Source organism: Platichthys flesus, chromosome 18 (genome assembly GCF_949316205.1).
Source record: "Platichthys flesus chromosome 18, fPlaFle2.1, whole genome shotgun sequence".
Classification (NCBI taxonomy): Eukaryota; Metazoa; Chordata; class Actinopteri; order Pleuronectiformes; family Pleuronectidae; genus Platichthys; species Platichthys flesus.
In genome coordinates, this window is record NC_084962.1 from 3,694,597 (window position 1) to 3,717,563 (window position 22,967).

General features: G+C 40.6%; 1 protein-coding gene across 2 annotated transcripts; it reads left to right on the forward strand.

Annotated features, from left to right (window-relative positions):
* The first annotated feature begins 371 nt into the window (after positions 1-371).
* Positions 372-22,340, forward strand: slc5a6a (solute carrier family 5 member 6a). Of its 2 annotated transcripts, none has more exons than XM_062410906.1 (18): positions 372-436; positions 9,337-9,439; positions 10,611-10,843; positions 10,947-11,168; positions 11,982-12,047; positions 12,699-12,750; positions 12,915-12,982; positions 13,381-13,535; positions 13,632-13,772; positions 13,915-14,044; positions 14,214-14,302; positions 14,794-14,906; positions 15,346-15,413; positions 15,690-15,776; positions 15,889-16,058; positions 16,217-16,320; positions 17,141-17,262; positions 17,360-22,340. In XM_062410906.1, exons 3-18 carry the CDS (start codon positions 10,718-10,720, stop codon positions 17,558-17,560), a joined length of 1,914 nt encoding a protein of 637 aa, XP_062266890.1. In that variant the 5' UTR covers positions 372-436; positions 9,337-9,439; positions 10,611-10,717; the 3' UTR covers positions 17,561-22,340. The 2 variants fall into 2 exon arrangements, with proteins under 2 accessions (XP_062266890.1, XP_062266889.1); XM_062410905.1 differs by having other exon boundaries at positions 9,337-9,435.
* Positions 22,341-22,967: the final 627 nt, after the last annotated feature.

A 22,967-nucleotide genomic window follows, 5' to 3' on the forward strand; every position in this document is an offset into this window, starting at 1 on the left:
CGAGAAAAACACTGGTGTCACAGAGACATTGACACATCCGTCCCTTTACAGCTATTGATCCAATTAAAATAAATCTACTGATACTCACATATCAATGATTACATTCAGACCAAAAGAGCACGTGTCGTGAGGCCTTCAGTGTTGTCGGGAAGGTCGTACTTATGCCGACGACCTGGAAATGTGACGTTAAGCAGTATCAACAGATGATGCCAGTGGCAAGTCGGTTCATGTACGTGTTAGACCATTCAAATGGGGACGCCTCTATTTTCAACTGGACGCACGTTGGCGAGCGTGAGAGTCTTGTTTACGTGGAGCACGCGAAGGCAGCAGCGTATCTCCTGTCAAGGAGAAGGGGCGGGGCGTCAGCGCCAGAGCCAGCAGCTAATGAACACGAAGCGGCCGCTGCTCCACGTTCAGCAGCGAGGAGCGAGCAGAGGTGAGTGTATGCGGGGGAGTGATCGGACTCAGTTGACCTCTAATACCGAGCCAGGTTACCGTGAGGAGCGGGGAAACACCCGGGGTCGTGACTGCAGTCGCCCCGGCGCGCTCAGGACGCTGTCGCCGGCTCTCTGACATCACACACACGGTGGTGCACGCGGTGGCAGAGAAAGTTACTGAGTGGCAGGGCAACAGGGCTGCGTGCGTGTGTGTTTGTTTGTTTGGGTGTGTGTGTGTGTTTAACATTTGACTCTTGCCGTTGCTGTATCCTGCTGCGTAATAACTGTGAAATGTCATGTAACGTTCAGGGCACAGGCTGCTAGCTAACACGCTCCGACGTTAGCCAGCTCAAATGAATGACTTGACGCAGCGCGTGGGGACTAATTGGCCAATCAGGCAGCAGGTCTGGAGACGTTCATATTTCCTGTTGGGACAGTTTCTATGCTCCTAAAGGCTGCTGTACCTCTCCATCACCTCCTCTGGACTTTGTACAGAGATGGACCATCATCCCACATCCTCAACTCTGCCCTGTGTCAAATCAACAAGTCACCATCAACCTGTTGTAACCTCAGATCTGTCTGACAAGTTTAGTTCATGGGCTAGTAGCTGAAGAACTGCCACTGTTAGCTGTAGTCTAGAGGCTTAACATCAATGACATCATTGTAACTACCCTTGTTGCAGGTGTTGTGGCTCTAAATCGATGATCGAGAGTTGTTTATGACAATAGCGTGTTTGCATCAATCTAGTTAAATGACACCTAATGAAGGGAACATGATTAGAAAAAGTCAGATTTTTGTTGTTTAGTGTCATTGAACTCGGACATGATTGATTTTCAGGTACATGAATCAAGTCCTTGGTCCAACAAGATGATTCAGATTCAGAGCACTTTGCCCCATTAGCAACCAATGTGTTTAAGGTAGATATGATGGTGCAAATCCATTGGGCAAATTCACTGAGACTCACTCCATCTACCCAGAGTAACCTTGAACCTCAAATTGCCCATGACAGCTGTTTGTCTGTGGTGCCTGCAGCATATATGAGTTCTGTGGCTTTCAGTTTAAAGCATTTTGGTATGAATAGATAAACACTCTAGGAATACAAATCATTTACCATTTTACCTCCTAGTTATCTGTTGTGAGGAACCGTCACATCTCTTCCAGGCTAATGATTACACACTTGCTTCAATCATCAATCTTCTTTGCAATCATGCAGTGCTGCGTTAACATGTGTTGAAAAGATTGACACAATGTGTCCCCCTTCAATGGAACAGCATGAATTTCTTGACAAAGTATTTGTATTTCATTTATCTGTGGCTTTTTTATCTTTGGAGCTTCTGAAAACTGACTGTTTCCTCAACCACAGTCTGCGATGAAGGTGTGGGTTACACAAAGCAGGTCATGGTTCAGCTGGGAGTTTAATGATTACTAAGATTTTTGGTCTTTTATTTCACTGACCTCAGGCCAGTATGTGCACAGATTCAGAGACAGTAAACCAGTAGTGCCTGTGGTAAAATGTGCCTGTTGCACACATGTGTTTTTTAATTATTGGATGTGTTTGTGTATATAATATTCTCTTGCTCATCTTGGCAAAAGGATAATTGTTTCACTAGTTGGTTGATTCCAAATTTGGTGAAAATATACCTTTTTATTGCTAAGGATAGCAAAATAGTACACATTATTGTATTTGCAGTAGGGCTGCACGATTATTGCCAAATTCATAATCACGATTATTTTTGATCAATATTGCGATCACGATTATTTATCACGATTATTCATACATTTTAGGGACAACATATTTTTATTGCACTTTCACATTTAAATAAATAAGAACACTGATTCCACTGGCATTGTTGTGCTACATTCCAGCTACTGTACACGTCTCTGCATCAAAATAAAACTTATACGGTTCTTATTCACTAGAAGCAAAATATAAATAAAAATTTTACCCAAAATTTTACCCAAAATAAAGGTCTAACTAAAAATAAATATGCCATCACAGAATGCAACCAAATTAAAACAATTCACGCCTATTCAGAAAAGGCAATTACAATGTGTTATTAATAAATTATACTGTAACTGTTGAAGTATAAGTTATCACCCTTAAACTGAAGCATCATAATCTCACCTTTCAGGGGTAAACAGTGTTGCAGCCAAATTAGCAGTTGAGATGGTGTGCTGGCAGTGAGCGTTTACAAACTTAACATCTCGACCTTATTATGTTACGATTTATCTCTTAAAGTAGACTGAACAGAATATTTTTTTATTACAATGGATTTCTTCAGTTTGGCATGGACTTTTGTGTGAAGCATTTTGTAACCTTCTTTAGATAAGTGCTATACAAATAGTTATTATTATTATTATCTTAATCTCTGCTACAAGGAGGAAGGCTAACTGGTTTGGCAAAAGTATGTCTGCCTCACAGCCCCACCCCCAATAAATTGCCTCACACAGTCAACTCCCTGAGCTGTCTATAAAACCATCCAGGACTAACTCAGCCACTGTTTACCCAGGCTAGTGTTGTGCTTCTAATGATGATAGTGTTGGTCAGTCAAACACTTTGGTCTAGACTTAAATATTCCAACATTTAATGGATGGATTCTAGGCCCTGTTCACACCTAGTATACTGTGCTGTAAAAATGTGAACAGATGTTATTACTAGGGATGTCACGAGAACCTATACTTACGATACCTTTCGATACTAAAATAACAAAACACAGACGATGCCCATTTTTTTGGATCACCGTAAGAACCGTTAGCGCCGATGCCAGCTGTTAGCATCGGTGCTGAGTAGGGATGAGCATTATTAATCGAGGATCGATTAATTGATCATTAAGAATTTCGTCGAGGAAATTATTTTTTCATCGAGAAATTCACTAATTATACATTTGACCACTGGGGGCAGTGTCTGAAAAAAACGCCACAGGCCTACCCAGTTACCTGCGACTGGCTGCAAGTTAACGTGTTTTTCCAATTCCAAAGTAAACATGAAGAGGTCACGGCGAAGTGTAGAGTGGGACCATTTTGAGTTAAAAAATGACTTAGTTCACTGCCAATACTGCGATGCTATCCCCGAGACTGGGGGAGACTAGGAGCCTGCGTTGTCTGACACGGACGAGGGGAGCGCAATCACCGGAGCCGCGGCCAGGCTAGCCAAGTTAGCACGGAGCTACCTGTGTATCACGGGGACGTCAGTCCCCTCAGAGCGAGATTTTTCGGCAGACGGTCACCCGGATGCGTTTGCGTCTGACCTCGGGGAATGTTAACATGCTCATCTTTCTCAACACAAACCCGTAGGCTGGTGCTGAGGTTGTGAGCTACTGGTGATTTTTATGAAGCTTTCTCGACTCTGTGCCTTGTTTGATAGTTTTGAGTTACATTTGGCAAAACCTGTCAGACCTAAGTATTGTATATTTGTGGTTAAGTTGTTGTTTAAGATGTTTGATATATTATTAATATTATTATTATATTATTTTGGAGAAAAAAAACACAAGGGTCAGTTGTGTTTTTTAGCTCCGGCTTCTAGCTGTCGGCTCCGCTGCTTAAGATTACGGCAGCGCATATTTTGTTCATGTTGTAATAAAGATGTCAATGAGGAAACAGGCTTTGGTTTTTCACTTCATTTTAATATAGCCTATAAATAGTCCAATTTTGAACTTGAAAATATGAATGATTAATCGAAAATTCGTCAATAATTCTCCCGACGATCGATGAAGACTATTTAATCGAACGCCCATCCCTAGTGCTGAGCCTCTTCTGGAGCTGCGGTGCTGATCTCTGAGCAGCTGAGACCAGAGAAACTCGGTGTTTTCACTGTTTCCACTGATAAGAAGCAACCGGTCAGTTCATGACGGCCTGATACGATGATGATTTAAAAAATGAACGTGAACGGGACTATCACTCACGTTCAACCTATGAAAACTGATTCATTAAGTTCGCCGTTCGCGAAAAATATGCGCAACATGCACAACACTGCACAGGGAGCCACTGCAGGGGGGCTGAAGAGCCGCGTACGGCTCCGGAGCCGCAGGTTGCCGACCCCTGCTCTGGAGGATGACGTGAAGCGTTTTTTACCATGGTATCGAAATTGACATCGAGAATCGTGTTATTTTACTGGTATTGGCACCGACTACTGGATTTTTGGTATCGTGACACCCCTAGTTATTACCAGGTCTGAACCAAATAGCATGCTCATGTGCCAAAAAGCATGCTCACATGCCAAACCTATTTTTATAACTTGCTAATTTAAGACTGTGAACATATTAAACATAATTCCTGCTAAATGCATATAGATCTACACTCAGTTAAGCCATTAACAGCCTCACAGATCTGCCATTTTTATTTATTTTCAATGGGTGGTTAAGAAATGCTTGAAAGATATTTGGGGAGGAAAGATGCTCATTTGTGAATACCAGTAAACATGACAAAGATAATATGTCTGTAAAAGGATAAAATCGGTCAATATCATTGACCAACCGGTATATTGGTCGGGCTCTGTTTTGTCAAGGACAGAGGAAGATATCTGGTTATATTTCTCTGGTCTGAGTGCTCACTCTGAGTACATCAAGTGCAGCCTCTGTTCTGGTTATATGAGTACAAAGAAATGTGATTTTACTTTGATCTATCTTTTTGTTTTTTTGATCTCCAGCCTTATTCATCAGTCATATGCAGACCTTCCCATGCTCCACCTGCTCTCTCACAATCAAACAGCAGCTTTTCTATTTACTACCATTCACACGCGAAACAGGAGTGCAGGGATAAAAACAATCGCTGTTCCTGTGTTGCCAGGAAACCATGGCCACTATGACCTCTTGTTTGATGTTTGGTGATTCTGACACGGCCACCACCTAACATTCATACAGAGCTACGTCTAACAATGAACTGCTGTGCATGGAAAGATGTATTCAGTTTTCTGACTGGAGTGCTCAGGGTTAAAAAGGTAGAATGATGCTGCACCCCTTGTCAAGTAGCTTGTTGAGTTGTCGCCCATTCGCACTCTGGCAGTACACGATTAAGTGAAATAGGCCTTGGCCAACTGGTGCAGTAGCAGATTGGCTTTCTGTGCGCCACGTTCCATTCTGCTGAACCATCATAAGTGTTGTAATTGGAGCAAGCCATTAACTGTACGCTATATTCAGGATGGAGTAGCTGCAGGGTTGTGGTTAAAGGTTCAGTGTGTATAATTTTGTGACAACTAGTGGTGAAGTTGCATGTTGCAGATGAATACTCCTCACCTCAGCCCCACCCCTTTCAAACATGAAAGAGAACCTGTGGCAGCCTTCAGTTGTCATAAAAACTCAAAGGATGTTTAGTTTGTCCAGTCTGGGCCACTCTTTAAAACATGGAAGCCTCCGTAGAGAACACCCGCTCGAGATGTAAATATAGAATACTTAAATATAAACGGCCCATTCTAGGGTAAAGAAAACAATTTGGATGAAACACGCTGTTATTAAACATCACTAGTATTATATTACTTTCAATTTCTGCCAATAGATCCCTTTCACCTAAATACTACACACTGAAGGCCGGTGCATGCTTCTGCAACTGTGTCTGCGGCTTTTCACGCCACTTTGGCGCAGGAATCGTTGTCATTCATGCTTCCCCAACCGTTGCGTGTGTTCACCGCCAGAACACCAGGCGGAGTAACGTGTTTTGTCGAAGACAACTTCTTTCTTCTTCGTCGACTGTTTATTTACATCGCCACTGCGGTTCCTCAGAGCCTTTTTCTGGCGGACAAAACCACCAGTCAGTGACGGGTTACACAAGTGGCCTTCCCTTAGATCTCTTCTGCCAACCACTCTTCTATTTGATCCATATTCGTTCTTCTAAATCTTCCGTTGTTTCTGCCGGTATTATGGGGCATGAAACCGGAAATGCGACTCCGAAAGGGATGTAGTTAGCAGACCAATCACAGCCTTGCGGGGGCTGTAGGAGGCTTGCAGATATATTGCCTATAGTTAGAAAAATTGGGTGACGCAAGCAAGCACGTAAGAAGGGATACATAAGCACTTAAGGGGCCCGGAAGGGCTCTTGCGCTTACGGGCCCACGAAAACGCAGAAGCATGCTTCAGCATTGGCCCTTAAGTATCCAGATAGAGAAAATATAAATTGAGTGGTTGAGAGACAATGCAGCATGATACCAGATGAAGTGAGGAGTGTAAATCTGCAGTTACGAGTGCTTACATACACAAGCACTTGCACCACCTCATGTAGTTTTGTACTTTTCCTAATATGATACACATTTCTTAAACACACGTTCAGGCTCTGGGATTTTTGGTAGTATGATTGATTAGGAAAAGATTAAAAACTTTGAAGGAAGAAACTCTACAAAATATTTCTAACCAGTCTGACTGTATCTAAAGCCGTTTGTAGCGATGACCTCTGGAGGAACTCTGGAGAATCATATCTTAGCTTTCTCCAGAGGTTTCCTTTCACACATGAACAATGCAGGAGAATCTCTGATTAAATGCGTTCACAACAGCAACAAATGCTGTGGAGAATTCAGGTGAGGAGCACGATGTAACATATAAATTCTGCTGCAGAGATCACTTCTGTTTGTTCAAATCACATAGATACCGGCGTCGGTCCTTATCACCAAAAGCTCTCTTGACATCATTGTTTGGGTCTTTATATTTCTTTCATTTTTGCAATTTTTGCCTGTTAGAAACATCAACACATCCACTTGCTCGGGGTAAATCCTGTGGAGGATCTGGTGCTGTGTTCTCACATCGGTTGTTCAGGAATTCAGGGGCAGGCAGTAAAAGTCAGCAAAAACTCTGGTTCTCACTCGGACATCTGCGGTCACACATACAACCCCTGCTACAGTCCTTAAAGAGACAGGAGTGTTTCAGAGGTGCATAAGAGAAGCTGCATCAATGGACAGTTTGAGAAATGTGATGAGTTTTTTTAACCTTAGAGTATGTAAGACTTTTCAACTCAATAAATTTAACAACATAAGTTATGAACCGGAATATGAGCAGAATATTTCTCTAAATTGCACAAGCTCGCGTCAGGGTGGCACTTTAAGAAGCTTTACTTGAGTAAATTTCCACAGGCCCCACTCTGTGAAGCCATTGGCTTCTTGTTTTAAGCACGAGAAGGATTTTAATCCCAGAGCCCTTTGTAACCTGTCAGGTTTTTCACACTGATGCTACCCATTGTAGAATGGCATTTTTGTAACACAGTAGGAGTTTCATTATCCCCGCACAACAGTGTAACAAATGGTTGCTAACAAAGTCCAGCTCTCAACAGGAGCAAAGATTTCTGTGAAACAACAGACCAAGTTGCTACTCGCTGTACAAGCTCCTGCAAGCCTTAATAAAAAAGCACCTGCATAGCAAGAATTTACAGCAGATTTCTGGTTCATTTATCTACCAACTCATACCACAAACATCTCTCTGTCTTTCTGTCTGGCTGCGTGTGGAATATATATCTTGTGATACATTCATAAACCACACCAAATCCAGTTCCATTCTATAAAAATCATTGACTATAAAATCTTCATTGCAGATGAACACAGAGAAACAGATGGGATGAAGTTTTCTTACTTCACTCTGCAGCATAGATTGTTGATAAAAAGCTCTGTTCACAGCGTGCTACACAAAGAATAAAAAGTGACAATATATTTTATAACTGTTTTAGTAGGAGTCACCAATTACAAGGAATTTTTAAAGTAGTTCCAGAGCTTCAACACAGGACTAAAGAACAGGAAATTCCAAACAGACAAACTTATAGTACAGTTTATGCTCTTCACAAGTCTTATGTTGGAGGAATGGCTTTTTTGAATTTATATTGAATGAATGTGACCCTGAAAAGTGACTGATACTAGTTGAAGAGCTTCATGTTTAAAATCCCTGTAATGACTGCATTGGAATGGAACCAGTTCCACTTGTAGTTGTTTCTGTTCCCAACTGTCACATTCAGGTGGATTAGAGATTAGACATAATGATAAGAATGGGATTTACTGGGGACCTGTCTGTTGGCCACTGCTTGATCACACTAGTACAAAGTATCACACAAGACAGGCAGTCAGTGAAGATCATTTCTGTTGATGATCACACATGATGGCCCACACTCTAATCCATGAAGAGTTGTGTTTTTAGTGCAGAGAGGAAGGTTAACGGCCACAGACGAGCTCTCTAACTGGACTTAAACTGAGACTGAGATCTTTGGCCCCTTGACATTTGAAACAGTTGCCCTTCCCTGCCATTTACAGCTGCCAATATATGAACATGACTGCTTAAGGTTCTCTCTGAAGAACTGCTCGACAGTTGTCCGTGTGAATTTAGTTCTTGCGTGTGAGCACATGAGTCAGCTCGTCGCCCGACCTTCCAGCAAATGTAAAATATGAATCCAAAGCAGCTTTTATGTTTATTGCTTCTGTTTTAAGACAATGCAATTAGTTTTGTTTCATATCCTGCACTTAGACACACACACACATACACACACACACACACACACACACACACACACACACACACACACACACACATACATATGAAAATACCTGTGATTGAAGAGTGTATTTGCTGGTTTGGGATAATACTCACTTTTGGAAACCATGTGAGAGATCTTACTTCTATAATCAAGCTGTGATGATGGTTTTAGGTTTTGTGGAATCTCAGATTAGCACAGCATGGAGTGAAACTTCCCTGTTGATAACCAAAATATATCCCCCAAGTGAAATCTGTGAAGCAATAGAGTTGTGTGTCTCTTTTAAAAACATAACAATGGATTGGGTTTTGTATTGAGATTGTATCTGTCCCAAAGACAATAAAAGTGATGTTTAGGTTAAGATTGTCAAGATAATGATTTGTAAAAAATATTGTGGTTGGTCGCCCCTCTTGTGTTTTTCTTTTGCTGTAGTGCGTTGTTTTGCTGAATTTCTCCTCTTCCTCCATAGTGATCATGATGGGAATGGACTAAGACATCCCCCTCCAGTGCACTCACCTCTCAGTGGCCAGTGTGTCCCAGCAGCAGCAGCAGCAGCAGGTTGATCCCAGTAGGTACATTAAGTCCACTGCTATATGTTTGTGACTTCTTTGTTATAATCAACCTAAGGCTAAATTGATGGCTATTGGAATTGTTTTTCTGTGTTTTTGAAATTCTTCAAGAAATGTCAGTTAGCAGTTTGAATAGTGGGAAAGTAATGGAAGAATGTCTTCAGTAGACAGTAGTAGTAATTTTTGACTTTTTGTAATTGATTTTACATTTAAAATTAATATAAATGAGTCTTGAACATTTTGTTTGCTTGTGTTTGAAAATAGTCTTCTTTTTTTTTAAATATATATATCAGAAGATAAATATTCCCAGCTAGTTTTATTTAAGCGTCAACATCAGAGCTGTTTTGGATTAGATATACTTTTTTGTTCAAACAGAAAAAAAAGCTACTCATTCACACAATTCTGTAACACACAGTAGCTCCCCTTTGAACACAACCTATTTCTCTTGGTTAAAGTTGGTACATTCTTTTCTGTCTTTTCTGGGTTGTTTCGTAGGTTTTGTCCGACTAAACAATGATTCACTTTAAAAAGGAAAATGTGCAGGTTGTTATCAGATGCATCCACCAGTCTACTCTGCTTGTAGGAAGCAGCAGCCATGGCTGTGATAATCTTATATAATTCCTATGATGCTGATTGTGCCAAAAGGTACATTTATTATTTGAAAAATTTAATAGAAGTTGAATGATTAATTGAGGTTCAATAACTGTTAACTGTGAACAACTAAAAGGATGGTCAGAGTCGGCGTACCTCCCTATATTTCCATGTTAAAGAAAGAGAAGCAGTTATTATATGATATGGATTTTCTTTAGAATTGAATGGGTCCTTCCTTGGGTCATGCATCAACCCTCCACAAAATGTCGTCTTTGCATAACGAACAAACAGACCAAATGGTGAGGAAAACCTAACAAGTAGGTTATTAGGTAACAAAAGCGGTTAGCATTAAAAATTATGGTCGATATCCCAAAAGGAAACGATATATAGCTCTTGTTGTGCTGTTTTATATCCAGTGACTGTTATGAAGTTAATTCTTGTGATTAAATGAAAATCGACAGCTGCTGCTTGGGTGTATTTCTGAACTGCTCTCCCTGCACTCGCACAGCTGCCATTTCCCACAGGTGTTAGTGAAAAAGTTAACTTGCCTTTCTCTCCTTGTTTTTCTTCCTACGTCTCTCAGTTGGGCTTCCTGTTGGAGAAGTGCTCTCATTGACATCTTAACCAGCATCAGGGGCTGTGCTCCCATCGGCTTTTCCTGCCCTGACTCTCTCCAAATACAGGGTCATCATGGGGGAGATAGTCCAGATGCAATTCAGTACGGTGGACTATGTCATCTTTGCCTTGCTGCTGGTGGCCTCAGCTGGCATCGGCCTCTTCTATGCCTTCTCCGGTGGACGCCAACGCACAACACAGGTAGACTTTGGCTTTAGATGCTCAAGAATTTCCCTTTTCTCTCTTTAAGTGTACAGGGGTCGTTTTGGACACATTTCCTACATCAATATTTTGTTTACCACAGGAGTTCCTGATGGCCGACCGCTCCATGAGCTGCCTCCCCGTGTCGCTGTCCCTGCTGGCCACTTTCCAGTCAGCGGTGGCCATCCTGGGGGCTCCGTCTGAGGTGTACACCTTTGGAACTCAGTACTGGTTCCTGGGCTGCTCCTACTTTTTGGGCCTGCTCATCCCAGCTCACATTTTTATACCAATCTTCTACAGGCTGCGACTGTCCAGTGCCTATGAGGTAAACACTATTAAAGACTTAATATTAAAAAATGGCTAAGTCCATACTGCTGTTTTTTTGTCATAGCCTTCTGGGATTTTTCTAGCTCCTGTCACATGACAGCCATCGTAAAGAGAACAACCAACATTAACTTCGGCTTCCAGTGTGGAACATAACGTGGATAATCAATAACAAGCTTTGCTGACCCTGTTATCTTTGCAGAGACAAGCTGTTAATCGAGCAATTCCTTTTTACACTGGTACACACATGCCCAGTGTACGTGGGTGGTCACATGATCTGTTTTTAGTGTCGAAGGCTGTCACAACTGATAGTGGAGCTGAAACAGTTGCTTCCACAGACATCGGTTTAGTTCAAAATGTAGCAGTATAGATGTAGCCTTAGTTGGACATGACAGTTTCACTATGGTGGATGGTGTGAATGTGTTTTTACAACATTTCTTAATAATAATGTCCTTTCCCCTGTCTGCCTGTTTTTCTGTTTTACCCTCTGTCAGCACGTTTCTCTCAAGTATGATCTCAGAGCTCCGCTTTCTTATCTGTGCTCTAATCTGTCTTACCCTCGACAGAAACACAAGTTTTTTTTTTTAACTGCAGCCTGAGCCTCAAGGACACTGATCAGGCCATTGCCAAAGTTCGGTACTGTCCTGTGAACAAAGAATGTTGTCAACCTTTAAAATCTGGCTTTAACGTCTTAAACTGACAGTTCTGATCCTGAGAGCACACATGTCTCTGAGATGATATGTAATCAGCTTTTTGATTTTGGTTGTTCTTTTTTTGTTCCTTTTTGTTCTTTTACATTCTCTCCTCTCAACAGTATCTGGAGCTGCGCTTTAACAAGACGGTTCGCATATGTGGGACGGCGACGTTCATTTTCCAGATGGTATCTTGCTCTTCTTTCTTTGTACATTAGTTTCTGTGCTTTTTTTTATCATCTTATTGTTGCTTATTGTGACAAAATGGCCACCACTTCAATCTCAGCTACGCTGATGTTTACAACATTATCAGTCGTTTCACATAGAAAGTGTTGAATTGAATTAATATTTAGTTGACATGGCAACCTTTGTCCACAATGATATAGGAAGACAGAAAGTAGTAGTAGCTAATAACAGTTTTTTACTTAAAACAGATACTTAAAACTTGTTTTGTCTATGGAGTGAAATTAGATGAGAAACAGCGGCTGTGTATTTTTGAGAAAGAACAGACTTTGGCCCTGGAAATGTCACACTGACCTTTGCAACATTTTATTAGGGTTTTTGTTTCGTCTGACGTTGGCAGTATCTATATTTTCTCCTGTAGATTGCATCAACAGTGTCTTCTCAAAGAAAACCTCTAAAACTGTAAATTCCTCCACATTGAATAGGAAATGTGTGTCACAGGACGTTACGTTAGATGCGTACAACCAAATATCGACATGGTTTAGTAGCAGAATTTTCTTACACCTGATGAGGATCATAATCTGAGCTCCCTGAAGTCCCCCCGCTGTTTTTGTGAGTCGAGGGTTTTGCAGTTGTTTAATTTCTCTCCTCCGCAGGTCATTTATATGGGAGTGGTCCTATATGCTCCAGCCTTGGCCCTTAATGTAGGTAAGAGCAGCATTTTTCTTTACTCTACATAATCCATCACAACATGTTTTCTACTAAGAGGGGTCCGCAGATACTAATGATAATGAACACTTGTTGTAAATATTTTTTTTCACCTGGACAATCAATGCAGTGTTTGGTAACGTAGTTTCCATTTTGACTTGCAGTGACAGGCTTTGATCTTTGGGGGGCAGTGCTTGCCATGGGATTGGTGTGCACTTTGTACACAGCTCTGGTGAGTGTCTAGATTTATCAACTATGGTTACCATCATCACCAACTGGGATAAAGTGTTTGTTGAATATTGTTTTTCTACAACAGAATCTTAACAATTTGTAAATTAAGCCATTCAATGAAATTTGTTATTTCAAATCTCATTTCATGTAAAAGAGAGTTGATACTTTTAGTTTTTGATCGTCTTATTACTTGATTGGAAAACTCTTACTCGATTTGTCTTGGTTATGATTTCTTCATCAGTTTCCTTTATCATCTATGATTATACTACAATCTTATATTCATACTCTTGTTAGTGCAGCACAGCTCTTACCCATGTACACCTTTTCAGATGGTTTGTTGTATTGATCTTCATGGACCTTTTTAAATGAAGTTTAAACCTGTGTGCTCCTGTCTCATAGGGGGGTCTGAAGGCGGTGATGTGGACTGATGTGTTCCAGACCGTGGTGATGTTTGTGGGACAGCTGGCAGTGATCATAGTAGGGGCCAGTCAGGCAGGGGGCATTGGCGAGGTCTGGAGGAAAGCAACCAATGGCAGCCGCATTTCTGGACTAGAGTCAGTATTACCATCTGCTAAAAGACCCTTTAATGCAGGAATCATACCTGTGTGTACTTCAGACCTGTTAACGCTGTCCTTACTCTGTCTGTGTAGCCTGAACCCAGACCCTCTAGAGCGTCACACTTTCTGGACTCTGGGTGTGGGGGGAGTCTTCCTGATGCTTGCTCTGTACGGGGTCAACCAGGCCCAGGTCCAGAGATACCTCAGCGCACGCTCAGAGAAAGAAGCAGTCATGTCAGTATCATCAACCTCTCACTACAGGCCTCCTACACATTGACCAAATATTTGCCTTTCAAATGTTGATTTCATGTGTTCCCTTATAATGTGGTATAATATTCATGTTAATAACAACGTCTCTCACCTCATTTCTTCTCAGGTCCTGCTATGTCGTCTTCCCATGCCAGCAGATCGTCTTGTGTTTAGGTTGTCTGATGGGTCTGGTCATGTTTGCTCGCTATGGAGAGGACAGCCCTCTTGACAAGGGCTACGTCAAAACGAATGATCAGGTGAATACTAGTTTGGCTAGTTTTGCTTTCCCAAATTTTCCATATTTTCTATTAGCTATGCTTTATCATTCTTGAAGGTCACAGGGAAGTTTGCATCCCCTGCTGACGTCAGGTGACAGGTCGCCAGCCAATCTGGAATTCTAATGTTGAGTTTTTTTTTTGTGTGTAGATGGTGCTTTACTTTGTGATGGATGTATTCAGGGATCTGCCCGGGCTCCCAGGTCTGTTTGTAGCCTGTCTCTTCAGTGGTGCTCTCAGGTAAATGAACCAGGCAAACATACCTGAAACTGAAGGATTATCCACTGGTTTAAGACTAGTTTGCTGTCTTTCAGTTGTCAGTCACCAGGTATTAGTCACCAGGTATTAGAACACTGTTCTAATTTGTAAAACAAACAAATTAGAACAGTGGTGTTGCTCACAGTTAAGTTTAGTTGTATGAGCTTTTTCTTCAATCTTTAAACAATGAATATAGCCAGATCATCACAGACATCTTTTAAAGTTGGGTTAAGGTTCAGGTAAAGGCTGGAGATAAGCAAGTATAGATAATTGTGGGGTATAACTTTAAATATCCTCTTTGTTGAAATGGTAAATCACTCTACATGACCCCAACGGGAATTTCCCCCCACTAGCTGCAAATGAAATGTTTAGAGAGTTCCTGTCCCAAATGCCTGTGTTATGTAGATTTCCATTCATAATGAGGTTAAATAAAAAAAAAGTTCACTCATTGTATCCTGTGTCTGTCCCACCAGCACGATCTCATCAGCCTTCAATTCCCTGGCTACAGTAACTATGGAGGACCTGATTAAACCCTATTTTCCAAACATGACTGAAGCTAAAGCCACACTGATGTCTAAAGGACTTGGTAGGACAACTGGCTTTAGTTTGAGTTATGTCCTGAATTCATACTTTAAATCTCCAAATAAGTTTGTGTCTAAACACAGGGCATATAGTTGTGTCTGAGTGTGTGGTACACTATTATTTAACTTTAGGGGGGAAGGAAATAAAAGTCTTCACATATTTAGATACTTAATTATGTATTTTTTGCTTTGGGGCTATTCAATTTATTATTCATCTGCAATTTATATTTTTTCCACCACACTTTGGTTATAGTCAGAAATGTACAGCGTCATGAGAATTCAGTTGAAGTAAATGGCATCGTATTCTCTATCACGTTAATTGATTCAATTCTCATTAATAAGTTATAATATAAACAATAATTTTAACAAACAGGAGACAGTCATGTGTACCCACTTCCTGCAATTTCTTTGATCACTGGTAATTTGTTGTCATGTGCTCCACAGCCTTGGCCTATGGCCTTGTGTGTTTGGCTATGGCCTACCTCGCCTCCTTAATGGGATCTGTGCTGCAGGTAACTTGTCGCACCGTCTGAGCAGCAACACAGAGCTGCATCTTTTTGTTTTGATGACAGATATTTTAGCTGGTGTCTTTAATATAGTTGTTACATTTTAAGAAAACTTTATCTACAAAGACATTTTTAAGAGAGATGTTTAAATCTTGAAGCAGTTTGGAAAAGAGAAAACTGTGAAGTACAAAATTAGTTCATATGCACAGATATTAATTCTTTAATGATTTTTAACATTCAGCTGTGTAACACACAGTCATGCTCTAACACCTGTGCCCTCAGGCAGCCTTCAGTATCTTCGGGATGGTGGGTGGTCCCCTGCTCGGCCTCTTCTGTCTAGGGATTTTCTTCCCCTGGGCAAACTCGATTGTGAGTTGATGCTGTAATTAAGAGAGTTGGTTTCTGTTTTGCTGACTACATCTAAATCGTAATACCTGATATGTTATTGATCACACTGTCTCCTCTCCTCTCCGCCCCTCAGGGTGCCTTGGTTGGTTTGTTTACAGGCCTCGCCATGGCCTTCTGGATCGGCATTGGCAGTTTTGTGATGCGTATGTCAGCTTCCACCGCAGCACCCCTTCTCAACACCACTGCTCTGCCCCTATTTGGAAACATGACTACCGCTGTCATGACCACACTGGTCAAGCCAAGGTAATGTCAAGAAGCAAACTTATAAATATGTGTTGGCTCCATTTTGTTTTCAGGACTATGGAAAATAGATGAAACAATTCTTCAGAAACAAGTAATGTATTTTTTTTTAAATACTGTTTATTTGGTCTTATTTTTGTTTTTTTTAATCTACTCTTCAGGCCGACAGGTGTGGAGGCGCTCTACTCATTGTCATACATGTGGTACAGTGCTCACAACTCAACCACTGTGGTGGTGGTCGGACTAATAGTCAGCTTTTTAACAGGTACGCACGCTTCTAGCTTTAAGTTCCAAACCAACTGTTCCAAACCAACTGTTGTCAGACCATTAAAGGAGTAATGAGTTAGTAACCAGTTCCTAGACAGTACTTGATGGCTGAGGTTTACAGTGGTAATAGGCAAATAAATACATTAAATTATGATAGATTGTACAAATACAAATATACAAATATTTGTATTATCTGCCTCCTCTTATTAGACAGGAGTGGAACATGCATAGATAGTCAGATAGGTTTTATGTAATTTTACACTTGTGCTGCTCCTATTCCTCTGTAACTCTCCTCTGCATTTCCCCTACCAACAGAAAACAGAAAAATCTTAGGTCATTGTTATTTTTGATAATGTGCAAGTGTTTCATTTAATCTCAGTGTGTGAGTCTTTAGTGTGTTTCCCTGTCATTTTCTCTAGTGTTTCTCTCCTCCTTTCTATATTGCAGGAGAAGATAACAGACACACAAAAACAAGGAGTAGAGCAGAGGAGAAACAGTTTTTCAAATATCAAATTGTCCCAAAAAAGGCTAAAAAAATTTTAAACGTGCATGTTTTGGCAATAGTGGTGAGGATGCTAGCTAATGACAGGGATGCTAGTCCTGGCCCTGGACAAACATGTGAGAACATTTTGAATTTAAAGAAAGGGGAGGAATAATTATTGGGATTATTATCATTAGAAAAAAGTATTAAAGAAAAAGGGTCACAGCCTCAACTTCCCCCAACCAGAAGCTATCAACATAAATGGAAACCGGGCTAAACCAGTAGAAATGATCAAGGTTTAACTTCTCCCCTCTTCACATGACTCTCCACATGTTAGGACCCATGAAGGAGAAGGAGCTGACCCCCGGCACAGTGTTTCCAGTCATGGGCACGCTGCTCTTCTTTCTGCCTGAGCGCTACAGAGAAAAGCTCTGCTGTGTCACTCCTCTGACTCCGAAGGTAACCTAACATTTACTTTCCTGTGTCTCTGTCTGCTTTGTTCAGCCGAACCTGAGCTTTCAACACTCGTTTGTCTGTTTCTCATCCGTGTTGACAGCCCAAAGAAATCAGCACGCAACCTTATCTCATGGCCAAGAAAGACAGCAACGGAGCGGCGCACTGCAAAGACGACTCGGTCGCAGAGGACAAAGAGACGGAGAGCGACAGAGCACAGACGCAGGACGAAGACCTGGGAATTAAGATCGCTCTGTCCTCAAGCCCTCCGACGAGCCAGACAGTTCAGGAGACGTCCTTGTGATCATTTTCTCATTTCTTAATAACACACACACTCATACACACTTTGAATGACAGTGGTTGAGCCAGTTTCTTTGAGGGAGATGCAGCTAAAGACAGATCATAGATGCTGAGTCCATCACTAATCTAGAGGTGTTTGGCTGACAGAATCAGTAGAAAGACGTAATAGAAAGAGCTTCTGGATTTCAGTATCTGTGTAGATGTGTTTTCTTTTTACCTACTCTTTCCCAAACACTAAAAACTGGAAGCTAACTTTTGCCATGCCGGAACAGAGCGTACGCACAAAAGACAACAATCCATAATGGAACTAGTCTACTGGTGTCTGTTTCCGCATCCGATGCTTTAGGGTCTGTCCAGGTGTATGCAGTTTGAAGTTAGGAAACTGGGCAGCTCCTTTGCACAATGAGCTGTTCTGCTGTGGCTGGTTCCTGTCATTACGTTTGACAAAAGAAAAATAATAATTCAGGTAGATGTAAATGTGTTATTTTTGTAGAGAGAGAACATGGAACCATATATGTCCCAGAATATGTATAAGAGAATATAATATGAAAAGAAAATAAGGTCTAGAGAGACTGAACTCCACTTGAAGGCATGACACGCCTGTGCTACTGTGATAGGGTACTGTCTTTACATGGCCTTGGTTTAATAATAATAGTCGCCCTCTAGCTGCTATTATACGTCCCTTGACAAAGAGTTGGTGAAAACATAGCTGTATGTTCAGACGTGGGCGGAAGTGATGGTCAGACGGGGCGGCCACATCAGATGGAGCAGAGTAAATCCTTTACTGACAATTTCATACAGTGCATGAGTAGAAATCAAGTCAGTGGGTGAACAGAGCTGCCTCTGACGTTAATATTTTCCACTTCTCGTGTTGCATATAATTAACAATCATAAGTTATAGATTTGAGTAAATTTGATTATAATTAATCATCACTGGCTGAGGTGTTGGACCTATAAAGTGCAGTATATTGCTTAAACCACTACTGTTAATGTAGTGTCCATGTTAAGTTGTTTGAACTCTTGAGCAAAATCGTAACAAAATTTCCGACCCCTTTACTTTATCATACATGTTTATGTTGTTGCTTTATGCTGAAATAAAAAAAAAGTTCCTTGCCAATCATTACTCTCTTTTCCAGAACAAACTAAATTTTATAATTAGTTTTCTTAATTTCAGGAAAAACTGAAATATAATATATATAAGTACTCAGTCAGATCTCAGGTTCCTCCCCTTTCTCTTTATCGTCTTTGAGATGTTTTCTACACCTCGACTGAGTTCATTTAGTAGACGTGTGTAGTATATGTAATGTCTCACAGCTGAGGATGTCAGGTGGAAGGAGCTGCCTGTAGAGCTGGGAGACAGGATTGGGTCTTAGGGAGGGCTGCAACCAAACTAGTGCTTCACTGAAGTTCTCAAAGAGCCACAGTGGCCTCCATAACTCTTAAAAGAAAGAAGTTTGGAACTACTCAGACTCTTCCTAGAATTATCCGGCCAAATAGAGCAGTCATGGGAAGGAGAGACTTGGTAAGAGAAGTGATTTGATACTAAATGTACATTGATGTGAGAAAATAGTTTTTATTTTAGCATAAAGCTGCAACATAACAAGAATTCACTAACTTTTAAAACTGTATCCTTTGACTGGTTCCCCTTTTTTTAAAAGAAACGGTTTAAGGAGTAGAGTGAATCAGTTGATCAGAGGAGTTTGTTTTTTAATGGACACTTCACAGAACATTCACAGTAGTTTTCCATTGTGTTCCAATCAGTGTTGTGTTGCTCAAACACAACCCTCATGACATGAAGTTCCTCACTGACCTGGTGTGAGCGCTCCATACCTTTTTTATTAGGTATCTTTGGTTTCCCTTGGATTTAAGGCTGTACAGCGCTAGTGGCTCAGTGACATCTGTAAACATCACTGTACGTCCCCACAGTTTCCGCAGGTTTACAGCCGCTCTCATCCGATGTGTCCGCCCTGGATAAAGCACAGCTCTGCTCAGAATGCCACACAGAAGCCGTCTGGTCCTTCAGATGGACCTACTTTACTTACATCAGGCATCTCCTCCATGTATTTGCCTGTGAAGATGTTTCAGTCTTCTCTGATTGTTTTGTATTGTGAACATGATAAACTGCATCTTTTTTTCTTAAATTTGAGGTCGTCAGTGCCATGTTGCGTAATAGTGTGTGGTTTGGACCGTTTTGAACACAGTCTAGCTCTTCATCGTAATCATCAACATTTTTTGGAATCACAGAATTCTTGGAACATCACCACTTCACCATTTTAAGTCATTAATTGTTTTGTGTGTGTGTGTGTGTGTGTGTTGTCTGTGTGTGCACGTGAGTTCAATGTCTGTACGGTCTATGCTCTTTGACAGTGGACTCCATGTCAAGAGCCTGTGGTGATGTGATACAATGTGTCTGTTTTCTGCAGGTTATGGTGAGTACCTGTCTCGGTAGCCTTACACCTTCCTCCTTAAAGCAACACTATGTAACGGTTACCGAGCAGCAGCGCCCTCTGCTGCCACACCTGGTGATTATTCTGTTGGTCTCCGTGTGACTAAGTGCTCTTCATGTATAGAAAACGTGTGCCTCGATGGGTGTCATGCAAGAACTGAAAACGTTTAAAATAAGGTAGTGAGAACCAGTGATTTATGAGAACTTGGTTTTACCCACGATCCCCGGCTTCCTTAACCAGAAGAGCAGCTGCTGTAACAATTCCACCATACTCAGTTTAGAACATTCTAAATATTTTGGGCGGAATATCACAGATAAACGCTTTAATGTTTGAAGGACTTCTTAGTCTTCTGCACTGGTCTACATTTATCATTATTTAAATTTATTCATAAAAAATTGGTCAATTCCACCCTTTTCACAGGAGATTGCATCCGCTCACCAAAGTTACATAGAGCAAGAGCAGATGTTCGGAGTGGAAATGAAAGAGGAAACATTTTCCCTTTTCAAAGTCACTGAACCATCAAACTCCTTTTGATATTTTAAGGTAAAAAAGTTGCCTAGTGTTGCTTTAACGTCTCAGTTACAGTTTTATTCTAAGTACTCACCAGACAATCAAGGTCACACAGTTCAGCAGCAGAATTTTGAATCTGCTTAGTTTATGTCATTGCTCTGAAAAGGATTACGGACCTTGGGGACCTCTGATCCCTCTGCTTGAATGTTGAGCCTTTTTAAAACCGGCCTATTACACACCCGACATGTTTGTACCATCTACCCGACATTTAGAAATACCTCAATTTATCCCAAAGCATATAGAATATGAATATTTTTTCATGTTTTATACTTTGTTTTGTTTTTTTACCAACAGATGTATTTCAGATCTCATTTGTATATTTCTCTAATTTCACGTAAAAGCCTGCGAACATTTCATGATATGAAATGTGAAATTCTATATGCAAGAACCATGAAATGTTTTAATGTTGTCAGTGAATGTCAGACGGAATGGGGGAATGTGAAAGTCCACACGAAGATCTCCACGAACTGGAGCATCGCACCCGCTACTAGCGTTACTTCAGAGCACTAGCATCTTCTGCCTTAGACAGCATTTCATCGTTCCTCCCCAAATTCGAACTGTCCTATTCATGCAATTTTCAAAACATTTAATGGTTCCAAGAGATTTTTTTACATACTTTTAAATTCCATGTGCCTGCATCTATTTTATTTATGATTGCATTTTGTGGAATCTTCCTTCATACCTGAAATTACTTGAAGTGTGAGTCTGAGATGTTAATGATACACAATTAAAGCCCTTCTTTAAATTTAGGGAAGATGATTCAAGTGCTGTCTTTAATTATAATAATAATGATGTCTTTTCTAAACTCAGACTGCTAACACACCTAATAAGCACAATGAGGTCAGAGCTCGGTAGTCGTGCTACTGGAGAAGAACCTGACTGAAGCCTTCAGTTGGTGTACAGCAATTCAGATATGTCTTCATGATGTGTAGCTTTAGGCTTAATGCAAGAACCTGAATATTTTATCATTTGTGGCCTTTTTTACTGGAACGCACAATAACACTGTTGAGAATATGGTTTGTGAAAGAGGAGCAGGGACACTTAGTAATTTCGAGCAGCAATAAATATTGTTTTGAACAATATTTATTATATTTGTTGTCCCACCCACCAAGAATTCTTCCTGCAACGCATTCCAAAAAAATAAAAAAACACAACCCCAGAAGCACTGGAGTCACCATATGGTTCCTCTGCTTTGGTCTGTGCCTTCATGATTATTATTTTTATAATTTTTTTTTTTTAAGTAACCTGTGAAGATTTTATCCACAGCCCAGGTCTGAACCATGAGACGTCTGTCCCAGAGTGGAACAAACCTGGATGAATAATTAAATTGTACGCATGTAATAATTTATCTCTGGAATTATGAAAAACGCTGTTTTACTCTAATGACGAAGGAGAATCCTGAGCTACAATGGTGTAATTATGGTCCTGTGGGTAGGAAATGTAGGTGATTAAAACAAATAACCAGCATTTAGTGAGAGTCTTTTATCCATCATTCAACATGTGTCCGCTACAAATGAGCAGAAGAAGAAGCACATGAACATATTTATCTTCTAACATGAGAGCAATAACTGGAGTTCTTGCAAAATATAAAAAAAAACATCCAACTAATAGTTCTTCGGTCATTTCTGTTGGATTTAAATTATATTGTTAAATGTACGAGCACTTCTGAGATGCCCCTTTAACTGTTTCCCTGTCGTTTGGATGTATGAAAATCTGATTTATAAGTGGTACCTGAAATGAGATGTTATTAAAAAGTGAAGTCATTCATTCACGGATTGGTTTGTTGTGCCTGAACTCTTGAATAAGCAACCTGTTGAAACTGTCACCCTTATGTTAGCGCCCCCTGGTGCCAAACATGGTAATGTGTGGCCCAGTCAGGGACGTGCGCAGGCAATTTGAGGGAAGGGGTTCAAGTGAGAAAAAAGGGCACTTCTCATATATTTAAAAAAATGTTTATACCAAAAAGTTCAATATAGTAGCACATCTCTGAATTACTTACCAGTTTATATACCCTCACACTCACACAATCATTCAGTTCACAGACACAATGGTCTTTAGTATACACTGGTTTTATCACAAGAACAGGCAACAGAAAACAAAACGGTCACAATGTGCATTTTTTCTATACTTCTAGTTTCTAGTATATATTTGGAATAACACACACACAATAACTGGTGACATGGAATTAGTTTCAGTGTAACTACAATGCCCTCCTTTCACATCTGAAAGTTCTGTGGAGAAATGCTTGAGTAAATTTGTTTCGTCCTATTCACCTGTTGTGCCAATTGGAAAATGTATTCCTCACAATTCTATTTTGATTTAGCAGTCAATGATTCGAATGCACAACCATGCATATCAGTGAATTTCAATCACATCCACAATTTTCTATATTAC